Source organism: Anopheles coustani, chromosome 3, assembly GCF_943734705.1.
Source record: "Anopheles coustani chromosome 3, idAnoCousDA_361_x.2, whole genome shotgun sequence".
In the NCBI taxonomy this organism is placed as follows: domain Eukaryota; kingdom Metazoa; phylum Arthropoda; class Insecta; order Diptera; family Culicidae; genus Anopheles; species Anopheles coustani.
Window position 1 is genome coordinate 34,497,150 of NC_071288.1, and position 12,757 is coordinate 34,509,906.

Sequence of the window (12,757 nt, forward strand, 5' to 3'; positions counted from 1 at the left end):
ACCGTTCGTTATATGGTGAATCGCCGAGTCTGTAAATAGAAAACGTAATCTTCCATTTACCGAGAGCCTGGGTAATGATGCTGGGCGTTTTGAAACATATCGTAAACAAGCTCGGTGGGCAATCGGTTTAATTTTCTAGTTGCGTTCGATCATGTTTTGCGCACACAACACACTCTCGATCGGATGCGGTTGGAGTGTGTTCGACAATCACTAATTGATGAGGAGCTTGTTTTCTCCCTGGGGGGGATAATATTTAGCGATTCCCATAAACCGTTCACCACGCCGGACTCTTCGAGAGTCATATCGGCTAGCATCGTCGGCTATCGACACCGTTTGCCTCGGTGCACCGTTGTAGGTGGGCACTATTTTTAACTTTCACACATGCGTCCTCGTGACGCCAGTGGAAAGGATTTTGTTTACCGTGTCGTACGGTGCGTTACACCGGGAGGGAAATGTTTGCTACGGTACGACCGCCCTCTCTCTAAGGGTTTGGGAAAAATAATATCAAATACCTTAGGAAGGTAGAAAGCAACGTGTAAAGATTGATTTTCGGTCATATTTATTTGTAACTTAGCGGGTGTAAAGGCAAAATATTACCTGGTAGTAATGTGAAGCTGTTCACGTATATTTCTGGTCTTTGAGCATTGAGCAACAGGGAACACTTTTCGGGATGAATTCAGAGACATACATCATCAAAATTATTAAATTAAATCAATGTATAGTTTAGTTTATAAATGCATGCGATATGCGCGAAATAAAACAAAACAAAATTTGTTTATATGTAATTGGCATTTATAATCAATTAACAAATATATAACAACGTGTAGATGAGTGTCTATAAGCAACACGCTTGACGAGTCGTTTCCAGTATTATTTTTAAAATGTGTTTTTAATATTTTTGAGATCTGATATATAAATGATGACATTAATAAAACTGTCTTAAGTATTCTTTTCATCGCAAGATGTGGACTTGTTGACCTAATTATTAAAATTAATGAGAACCAACATTTCAGAAAGTAATGATTTTCTTTTTCTCAAAATTGTAATTTTCACTTCCAAACCACCCTTTGACATATGGCCGGATGCGAACCGTGTTTTTTGTTTATCGAACCATCATACGGCGATACCATTCCTTCACCATATTCCGTCCGAGAAGGGTTTCCATTTACTACGGGTTGACGACGGGGGCCAACAAAAGAAAAAACAAACAACCTATCGTCTGTCGGAGCATGTGACTTTCGGTTAGTTTGTTGAGTGGTTTTTTCCTGCTTCATTTTACAGTCTTCCACTTCACCATGGGGTAGCGGCGGACCGCTGTAAAAAGAGGAACCAGAGAGGGTATTGCGCAGCGAACGAATCTTTCTGGGTTTATGCTGACGGTCGCACTATGGAGCGAAAAGAGCAAATTGCCGGGATAAAATTCGGAATCAAATGTTTTGCAATTTTTTCATTGTAATATCGTGTAATACTATTATATTACACGAAATTATGATGTTTCGGGACAATCCCGCCAGGTGGCGCTGCAAAAACCACATATTTTTGGAATTTTCTATGGGTGCATTATTTTTTCAATTTTTTTTTTTATATTAACTTAAAGATTTTTTAAAGTTTGATATAAAACAAACAAAATTTACTACAAACTTTCATTCAAAATATTGTCATCTGGAATATAATTGATATTCAAAGCATCTAACGCGGACATAACGTCTCCTAACGAAGAGCTACTATCTGAATATTCTGAACTTGTACCATCATCTTCTTGGGTTTGAATTGGCAAGGGACTGTTACTATTTGAGGAGCTATAATCTACGAAGAATGTTTTTACTGCGTCTGGGTAAGGGATTTGTTTTTTATTTTTTAACGATTTAGCTAGAGATATTGTTGAAATGTATGGATCGGATGATTGTAATGCTCTCATAAAAATGTCTTTAATATTGAATTCTCGTGACATTTTACGGGCGTGTTCTCTTCTATCCCTTCTGTATATTTTATTCCTACCTTCTGCTGCTTCCTCTCCTAAGGATCCCAATGGAGCTGGGGCATTTACAATGATTTCACCTACATGCGCAAGAACTTTATGGACAGTGGAAGGCATTTTGTACCAATTGTAATGATGTATGTAAAACTTGTATGTATCTTTGCAATATAGACTAATAGTTTTTGGATTTAAAGGCTGTGAACAGTTGATGGCTATTAAAATATTTCGAAACCTTTCTATAAGTTCTGTTTTTATTTGCAAAATATCGCTCAATTTTTCTATGTTTGAAAAAGCCCGACGACAAACATTTCCCGTCGTACTATTACCACCCATTTGCCTTGGTTCATCTACTTTAACACCAAATTCCTTGTACATCTTTTCCAATACAATTTTTTTTCGATCATTGTACATGTTTTTATAATTTTTAGTAACCTTCCATTTTTTAAATTCAATTCTGTACGAAATGTGAAGCAAGCATTCGAAAAATCTCATCCAACAGTGCAGTGGAGATATTCCATAAGATAAATTCTCAGGATTTGGAATAAATCCATTTTCTAAGTGCTCTACACTGTTCATTTCTGTTTGATGCTTACTTTATTTTCAATGAACTGTATACAGCATACCCAATGTTTTCCTTGCAAGAAGCATTGTTTTTCAAAACGTTTATGATATCATTGATTATAAAGGAACCCATCGTGAAATTATTAAATCAATCTCAGATAGATTATTTACTTGAAAACTTAAAAAAACGTTGTTCGTTCTCCAAGGAGCTTTCTGACAATTGCTGTTTATGCTGTTCAAGGTAAAGCTTGAATGATGTTTTTATAAACGAACGATGGTTATATATGTATCTTTTCAAATGCATACCGCTATGGTATGCCGTTCGAAGGTCAAAATTTTAACATCTACCTTAGCTGTTACTGTATGGTTAGGGTATATTGTTTTCAAAAGCAAATATTATCAAATATTTGTGTTCACTTCTATAAGTTATCCACCCACAATTAGCGGCGTTTTACCATTAGGGTAGAAAAAGAGTGACAGGTATATCTACCCAAAATTCACGGCTTTTACAGGTAAGGGTACAAACAGAACAAAGTGTTAGTGTAGGGTACATTTATTATTATTTATTATTTTAGTGTAGGGTACATTATTCCGAGGAATTTCGGGTATAAAAAGATGGGTTTGTGAGCTGTAGAACAAGTAAAAGCGACCTGATACATTCAAAGCAAACCAAACCAAATTTCATTCTTTGCCAGTGACTTGGCTTGTCTTTCCCCTTTTACATGATGTTCAATCACTACCCTGCTTCACATTTTTACGATACGATCATCGACCTATATTTCATTGAATGAGAATTTCATATATTTCTTACCACACATGATGCTGCATATGGCATGATGGAGACGCCTAGTAGCTGATAAACTATAAGCTTCACATGTAAAGTACAGAATAACGTAAAGATGCGCGCGTATGCGCAAAAAAAACTATCATTTATTGTTACAAAACATTCTAGACTATAAGTGGGTATACATCATATTACAATCTTTCGCAATCCTTAGCGATGGCGTAAGGTTAAAAACAGAAAATTGAAAAATTTTCCAGAAGTTTTGCGAAACAATGCTTAATATTTTTTGACATTCAATTTCAATTTACTCAAACTGTCAACAATTATAAAGCATGATAATATACCTTTCCAAAACTGTGCTTGAAATCCGATTCTGGCCATTATTATAGGAGTTACAGACCTTCAAAGTTGATGGATTTTTTTCAATTTTTCACGCAATATTTTCACAAATCTTCACTTTGACAGGCTGTTTCTCAGAACCTGGAAGAACAGAGGCTCTAGTTTTTGGGTCATTTCTTAGTTTCATCTTGTAGTTTAAGAAAACATGTTTCATTTTTCTGAAATCCAAAAATGAATTTTTGATTTTTATCCCGGCTTCGCTCCATCGTGGGTCGGGGCGACATTCTTCCCTACGCCATTCCCGACATTAATGCGCAATTGAAATCTTTACGCGCGTTCCATTCGGGCGGCTTCCTATGGAAAATCGGAAACGTGTTCCAGCTACGCAGAGCATAACTTTCAAGGGCATCTGTCTACGTGCCGCGAGTAGCGTGTTGTTGGTGTCGACGGTTTGGTTTAAACGTAGGTAAGTACGACCAAAAATCAATATTGACCGTTAAGTTGGTTCTGTCATGCGACGGCTAGCACTTGCCCTTCGAGCCAAATGGTGGACATGCATTTACTATCTCAGAGAGCATTTAGCAAGGGTCTGAGTGTCTGGAAAAACCGAGAGTTATTTTTTGTTTGTCACGGCTGACGCTGAACACCACATTAATGTTAACGATAAGGAAGACTGTGACGATAAAGGCTTTGCAATCGGTGAAGGATTAGGCCTCGTGCACTGAAGGCTTCCAATTTCCAGGCGACACAAATACGAATAGCAATGTCGGTCTGCTTTGAGTGCTTGTAAAACGCTTCAACGATGGTAAGGTTTGTTTATGGGCACAGATCAATACGGTCCATTTGTAATGTCCACAACAAATCGTATTTGTTGTTTCGTATTCATCCACGTCCATGTTCTTATGAACATGTGATTTATATTGAAAAATGTACGTACAAATGTAGGTACAAACATCTGCAAGAATTCGAATAGTTTTTCTGCACTTATTCGATTTTGTATATAATGTATATACCGGATGTATTACCGGTGATATATAAATGAAGGGGAGTTGATAAATGCTGAGAGGATATAAGAAAGTTGATGAGTACGATATCTTTATCTTTTTTTATAATTGTTTACCAAATGCACCCTCTATCCTATAGAAAATTAAATTGTTTTTTTTTATCCTTAAATGTTTGTTTTTTGTAAAATCGGGATCAAGATGCATCTTCTACGGCAATTTGATATGATAAAGCTAATCACAGAAAATGGATAAGGTGGTGTCTTCTCAAAAAAACAATTACTCTTCTCTTCAAAGTTTTAGAACCACGTGGTTCTAACTAACGTACGCTACAGTCCTGGGCATTTTACATTTTGGGATAAGGATAACAAAATTCAGATCGGTATGCCTTAAACAAGCCAGTTCATTGATGATTAAATTGCTGATATGATTTATAACAACGATTTACAAGGTTCGTGTTTGTCTCGAGGCATGTTTTTAAAAGCGGAGTAAACAGGTGGACGCCGAATGCTTGCTCAGTTAGTAAAATGCCCATTAAAATATTCAGCAACATACTCAGATAATTTAGAGTATTAATTTTACTTTTTGAAATCTACCGAACGAACTGCAGTGAATTTTGTAAAGATTTTATCCTAATTTATATGTTCTTAACGATTTCAAACCTCGTGTCTTCCGACGTGTTGGTAGAATATTTGAAGAATAAAATGTAAGAAAATCAAATCCTTGTTTCACTGTGAACTTGTTGCTTTACACAATTATTTATTGCTTGGATCCTTTAATCATTGTTTATAAAATAAGATGTTACTTTGAATTTGAACTAATTAAATTAATTTAACAAACATTATATAAAAAATGCATTTACAAAAGGTGGTAACTTTCATGTCAAAAGGTGGAAGTTAGTGTTAATGTTAAAAAAATTAGAAAACAATTCTCAAAGATTTTGGAGTCATCCCTAGCGAACAATTGCAAGGACCTCATTATTAATCCTAATTTTTATTATTCAACAGTATTGAAATTTAACGATAGTGCAATCAAAGTATGTTATTTAGCTTAATTTATTTTGTAAGCTTACATGCTTTACAATAATTTAGCGAAAACTGTGTGTCTTCTTGTTCACCGTCTTTCGCACTGAAGAAAAGCGATCAAAGACAAAGCTGCATAAGCAAATCCGTTGGCAAAAGAAACACTCAAGAAAACTGAATCAAACCCGTTACAGAGGCAATGGAGATCCACGACTGGATGCAGTGCTCATTGCGTGGAATCCCCTCCCTGGTCGTTAGTGTCATTACCGGGCCTCGCTCTAAAGTGCCGGGCAACCCGTGGTAAGCTGCACCATCGCGTAATGATGTTTGTGCGCTGATTTTTGTGCGATTTGTTACTTGCCGTAAGACAAAGATGGAAACCGGAGAGGGAGGCACAACGGAAAAAGCATAACACACTACCACACAGTCGAAGAAAAGAGAAAGCCCCCATTGTGGCCCTAATTGGGTCAACAAACACACTACAATGGTTGCTGCTTGCTTCGCTAGGAGTGCGTTGTTTATCGACTTAATTTGGTTTAGTGGCCCCGGGGGTGGAGAAAATTACCGTAAAAAAAATCATTGCGTTGGAAATGCGTACCTACCGTTGGCGATGAATATTGCAGGATGTACAAGCAACTCCCCAATGTGGACCATTAGCATCGATCCGGCGAGAGATGGTGATTGGGAAGGGGTGGTTTGCTTGCTTTGCAATCGAGTGAATCTCACAAAGAAGAAATGGTTAATAAGAAGAAAACTTTATTACATTGGAATTTCTGAAATGAATGCTCTATAAACAAATGCTATAAACTATAAACTATAACTATAATACCTTCCCGAACGTCGAGAAGCCATATCCTGAGCTGGGATCGATCGAAAAAACGCAGATTTTCCCCACCACAAACGGGGGACTTGTTGTTCGCTCGGCTGCCATATTAGTCATTCTCGAACTCGACTCGAAAGTACGTTAAACGAGAAAATCCCCCTCTTCACCGGGCACCACCGACAGGTTACCAAATGTGGTCCGTGTCCGGCACGGACAGTAAACCGGTTTCCATGCCAGCCAACCGGTCACGGTGCATGGAGGGAGTATGCTTCGACATCACCAGCCACTTTCAACATCGTTCCAAATGACCCAGCGCGTGGTTACGAGATCACGAAACGAATCTCCGAACTGCCTCTCAAGGCGCCAACAACGTTTCCGCCGCAAAAAACCGCAGACACGAAGGAACGATTTGTTTGAATCTTTTTAAGTTTTTGCTGTGCGTAAATCGAACCGACAGCACGCGGCGCATTCGATAAACGCTTGCGCCATTCGTAACGACTGCGCGTCAGCGCAAATAACGCTTCCTCTTCCCGGGTCGTCCGCCAGCGATGACTATGCGCGAACGATGATGACTCATTGCTCCGATTGCAGAAACCGGCCAGCAGTGCTGTGTGTGTGTGTGTCTTTACGGAAGGGGACCTTTTCTTTTCCGGTTTCTTTGTCGCTCGTTGGGCTTCCCGATGGGACAAAGGCAACTCCTTACGGACTCCGTAACATATGGGCCATAGATTTTTCTAACACAAAGAAATCTGTGCAATCAGCTAATCTAAATCTGGACAACAAATAAATCGCAGCGGTCAACCGCCCTGGCATCGGCACACACGGCATCGTAAGCTTCTATCGTTTAGTTGCTAATCAAACATAACCCTACGTAGGTACAATCGAAGCATCTGGATGATAAGGGAGTTATAAAATGTCGATGACGTATCTACAACCGCAAAGGGTTTAAGGCAATATTTGTCGGTGAGAAAAGGGGTACATCATACCGAAAAGATAACGCGAGTCGAAGAGTTTCCGTTGCACGGTTTGCTGTTTGATAATTTAATCTCCACCAAGCGGTAGGGTGAACATATTCGACCTGAAAGGTGCTCGAAGAAATATGCGATAGTGATCGGTTGAACATTTCGAAACGAAAGACGTAAATCCATAGAGAGCAAGAAAGAAAAAACAAGCACCATATAAATTTCACATAACTTTTTTCAACAAATTTGTGGAACAATGGGATTCTGCATTATTGTTTGTTAAAAATGTTATTCTTTTTTAACAATTCTACAATGCCTCGAAATGCTGGAAAATATAAGTATTTAATACTACATAAGGGACGGTTCGGAAACTTTAAGTTTTTCGAAAAAATAGAGGATATAAGCATTACATAAATTTTCTATGGCAATGTGAATATATTTGCATACAATATGACCTAGTTTTTTGAGTGCACATTGAATGGAAACGTTGCTCAAAGATGCATAGTGTGGGCATTTTAACAAATATTTTCCAAAATTATGTTTTGCTTTACCTTTAACGCACAAATAAAAAAAAAGAGATTTGTATTTTGTAAATTTTTTACATTCCAATTATTTCAATTAAGAAAACTCTTTGTACTTTATACTTCTATACTACTTTGTTCAGGTAACAAGTTCGCCGCAAAAAACACATAATTTTTTCAAACATCGAATGGCATTCTTTTAAATTATGTTACTCCTAGTGCCGTTCACAAGCAAAACATTTTCCTTTTTTCGACCAACTCTTTCGTTTGCACAATGAGCCAGAGAAATAATAGAAGTAAATTACCTCTCCGAAGAATACCACCGTGGCCATCAGCAGCATTGCACCACACATGAGAAATGCACCTGAAATTTGATTCCACTTGAGGCTGGCCGGTTCAGGTTTTTCTTTGTCATTCGTCCAGTACCGGTTGTCGTGAAATTCCTCCGTCCAGTAGCGGATCAAGCCAACCGCGTGTAGCTTGTGAATCCAGGCATTAAATGGCTCCTGCAGAGACGTCGTCTTGGGGAAGTGCATACCAATTGGGTATGTGAACCCGGTGTGCTTGCCAACGTAAACTATTCCATTCTTTCCGAACCGCTTCACGTAGTACGCAATGCAGTCGAGCGGTAGTGGAATGACCCCGCCTAGCTTGTCCTTCGAGAGGGCATACAATATTTCATCCCAGTTTTGCCTGTCATTCTGGATCACTCGAACATGGCTAAATAAGTGGTGATTAATAGTATACGTGTCAATGTGTCGCACTACCCTTAGTCGACACCGTTTTCGCTTACCTGGTCGGTATCAGCGGGTTATCCTTAAAGAATTGTGTTGTAGAACGAAACATCGTGTAGTGAAGTCCTGACCTGTTAATCGCCTCTATCGTGTCCAAGTCCGAAGCCAGCGAGGCTGATGCCTGCAGACGCTCGAACATTCCCGCTTGATAAAGCGTTCGAATGACTAGCGTGTTGATGATGAATCCAATTATGAAAATACGCCAGCTGTCCAGCCGGAAGTGAGTCCCGGATCCACCCATCAACAACACCCACAGCGTGTACAGCGGGTTGGGGAGATGTTCGCGTGCGTGGCTTAGGTCTAGTTTGATCAAAACAAGTGTCATCAGCCCGAACATCGTATAGCCGAAGGCAATACAAATCCAGGCGCCGATGGTGAACGGTTGAAAAAGTTTCTCTAGTGACGTGTACGCCCGCTTCGGCGGTATACCCATGATCATCTGCGTCACGTGACTGGGTGTGCTCCATTTCAGGTACGTGTGTCTGCTATGGGAAAATCCAAGACTACCGAAACCGAACGATACCTCCCGTCGCTGAATCATTCCGACCAAACCGGTGCTGTTTCCGGGCTGCAGCATACCCCATTTGATGTTGTCCTTCGGCATCTCGTACTGGATCGAGAAGTTTAACCGTTTAGCGATAGTTTCCGCAACGTACACCTCAAGCCCATAGTACACTGTGAGGTTGCCTTCTTGACGAAACATTGAGTACGGTTTTACCTCGACCACACCGACCTTCAGAGGGCAGTTGTGAAAATTCACCGTTCGATCGGGGAACCAATCGTTCACCGGGGTACTCCAGGTGCCATCGATGTACCGACCGATCTCTATCGGTTCGGCCGTATCACACTTACTCTCTTCGTAAGGATCGTAGGTGTAGGCAACAGTCTCTCTCCGGCGATCCTGTACGATCACAACGACGTTTATGATCCAAAGGCTCCACAACTTTTGTACAACTTCTTCCACCGAATCCGGAGATGATTCTTGGATGAAAATAGTGTACAAACCATGAAAGTGATGGGTCCTATAACTCATACCATTTAACAGATCACACAATGATGCATAATTCTGAACGAGGAACACATTATAATACGCAGGTCTTCCTTCCTCGATCGGGAGATCACTGAATGCAACCGTTGTCAACGTCTCGGCACACGAGCTTCTTACCAGACTGTCGATTAAATCCTTTTGTTCCAGGGTAGCTACCGACGAGTTTCTATTTTGAACTCGGATATTTACGTACGCCCCAAGCTCCCGATAGTGCGCCGCTACTATGCTCACAAAAACATTGGTCCTCCCTTCCGTCGCAAAGTCAAGTAACACCGGTCGTTCACAGAGCACGCCATGAAAAGGCCACCAAAGCAAAAAATACACACAAAGTACCATCATCAGCAGTTGAAGTCTACCACGTCAGGACCTCATGCAGCCTACTTTTATACCTCTGCCGTTCAACGTTGACCGCAAAGTCGGTGTCGTGCCGTTTGATTTGTTTGCGAATCATTTAATCTCGTGGAGCTTTGTAGCAGGTGTTGAAGACAGGAAAAATGTGGACGGTTGAGGAGAAATTCAATTAGAGTACAACCTGTTTGTCCTTTGCCTTCATTTATTTTACGTTGCATCGTGCTTGCGTTTTGCGTTAGTGCCCATGCAGTACAGTACCAATTAGTTGTTTGCTTTCCAAGTGCTGTGTCCACTTCACTGGTATGTGAATTATAAACAATTTATAAGCAATTTCACTAACCGTGCTGGAAGCTGCAGTTCAAAAGCCAATTCAACGCTGTACTACTGTTTTTTCTTAAAATCGCGATTATCTGTGTTTCAATTGACCAAGCCACGAGACCAATCTGGGACTCAAGCGGTGCCAACAGATCTCGGCGAAGAAAACCAGGACTGCTGTCAAATGCAGTATGCCACAGAGATAGAATCCACCGGAAATTTGGTTCCACTGCAGGCTGCTTGGTTCGGGGTCAGTTTTAGCATTCGACCAGTACCGAGTGTCCTCGAACTCCTGAGACCAAAAGTTGGCTAGTCCGGCGGTGTGCAGCCTTAGCATCAAGGAGCTGAAGGACTCCTGCAGCGAGGATGTCTTTGGGAAAAAGAATGCAGTGTTGTAATTGATGCCAGTCGACTTTGCAACGTACACCACGCCCCGATGGCCATTCTGCTTGATGTAGTACTTGATGCAGTCGAGCGGCATTGTGACTACACCGTCCAATTTATGCTGGGACAGAGCGTACATCAGCTGCTCCCAGTCAGTGGCCTTATCCTGTATGAGGCGTATTTTCCTGCAAATAAAAACATATATTATGCAAGCGTTCATACACTTGCACCGAGGCCTTCTTCCCGTACCTTGAATCTATCTGTGGGTTATCTTTGAAGTAGAGTGAAATCGTCTTGTGCATGTAGTAATTCATGCCAGCCTTGTTGATTTCGCCGAATGTATTCAAATCCGATGCCAGACTATCGGAGGCTTGCAATCGTTCAAACATCCCGGCATGGTAGAGCGTCCGAATGACGAGTGTGTTCAGTATGAAACCTATGATGAACAGACGAGAGCTGTCCAGCCGAAGAGGATTGCAAGATCCCCCCATCAGCAGCACCCACAGGGTGTAGAACGAATTTGGCAATCGCTCGACCCCGGGTGCCTGCCGCACGTTGAAGATGGCCTGCGCGATAACACATATAATCGCGTAGCAAACGACGATGCACACCCAAGACTGGAGGCTGAACGGTTGGAACAATTTTTCGAACGACGTATATGGCCGCTTCGGTGGAATGGCCATCAGCAGCTGTCCGTAGCGGCTGGTGGTACCGAGCCGAAGGTGCTGATAGCGGCTAAGGCTGATACCCAAACAGCTGAACCCAAAGTCGACTTCACGGCGCAGGAGCATCCCCACTAGGCCAGTGCTGTTTTCGGGCGGTACACGAAATATACCCCACTTCACGTTTCCCTCCGGCAGCTGGTACACAATGGTAAAGTTCATCTTGTGCGCCATATAGTTCGCCATGGTCACCTCTATGCCCGTATGTACCATTGTGTTATTTTCCGCCCGGCGGTGCATGGCAAAAGGCTGGATGTCGACCACACCGGCTACCAGTGGGCACCCGTTGAACCGCTCAATCTTTGATGGAAACCAATCGCCAAGCCCCGTCCACGAGCCGCCCACAAAACGACCAATCTCCAACGGTGTCACTACGCCACAGCTTCCCGCCATATAGGGATGGTACGAGTGAGCAATAAATCCACCATCGCTTGCCTCAGTAATGATGGCTGCGTTAAGAATGATCGAGCTCCAAAGCGTTTCCATGGCCGCCGTTAGCGTTGTTTCTGTCACCCGTTCGATAACAATTGTATAGAGGCCGTGAAAGTGATGGGTGTCGTTGTTCATGCTAGCTACTACTTTAGCGAGTGACTGACTATCACGAACTAGAAACACGTTATAGTAGGCCGGACGTTCCTCACCTCTGGGGAAATTTCTGTAAACCACGGGCATCCAGTTACTGCTTCGGCTAACTAGATGGGTAATCAAATCCTGTTGAAACCAGCTTGCCTGTGAGGAGTTTCCGTTTAGCACTTCGACCTTGACAAACGTCTCAGAATATCGGTAATAGGTCTGCGCAACTTGACCCAATAAATCTGGTGCATGATGGGTGCCTACAAAAGTCTCCACGTGTGCGTTGCTAGTTGTCATCGAAACACTTAACAGCACGATCAAGGATACAGCCGTTGAACTGGCCATTTTCCTGCACAAGAATCAGATAACGTTGTGCAGACGTGAACGGATGCCATTCGATTTTTATAGAAATGTGCCAGACAATTTTCTTCTCTTGGTAGGCACTTCATTATCTATGATGCATGTTAAAACTGTTTATTCTGGTGGAGGTGTAACCTTGCCAATTGCGATGTACTATGTTCAAATCATTATTTTCCTCCGTAGAATGTAATTTGGGCTAAACGGTTTACCGTGCGTTTG

General features: G+C 41.5%; 2 protein-coding genes across 2 annotated transcripts; both read right to left on the reverse strand.

The window, feature by feature from the left end:
- Window positions 1-8,206: 8,206 nt before the first annotated feature.
- Window positions 8,207-10,169, reverse strand: LOC131259859 (uncharacterized). The gene is made up of 2 exons (XM_058261469.1): window positions 8,785-10,169; window positions 8,207-8,711 (listed from the first exon to the last, which is right to left on the reverse strand). Exons 1-2 carry the CDS (start codon window positions 10,167-10,169, stop codon window positions 8,207-8,209), a joined length of 1,890 nt encoding a protein of 629 aa, XP_058117452.1.
- A 421-nt stretch (window positions 10,170-10,590) lies between these two features.
- On the reverse strand, window positions 10,591-12,523 carry LOC131259870 (uncharacterized). The gene is made up of 2 exons (XM_058261480.1): window positions 11,133-12,523; window positions 10,591-11,068 (listed from the first exon to the last, which is right to left on the reverse strand). The coding sequence occupies exons 1-2, from the start codon at window positions 12,521-12,523 to the stop codon at window positions 10,591-10,593; spliced, it is 1,869 nt and encodes a 622-aa protein (XP_058117463.1).
- Between the last annotated feature and the right edge of the window lie 234 nt (window positions 12,524-12,757).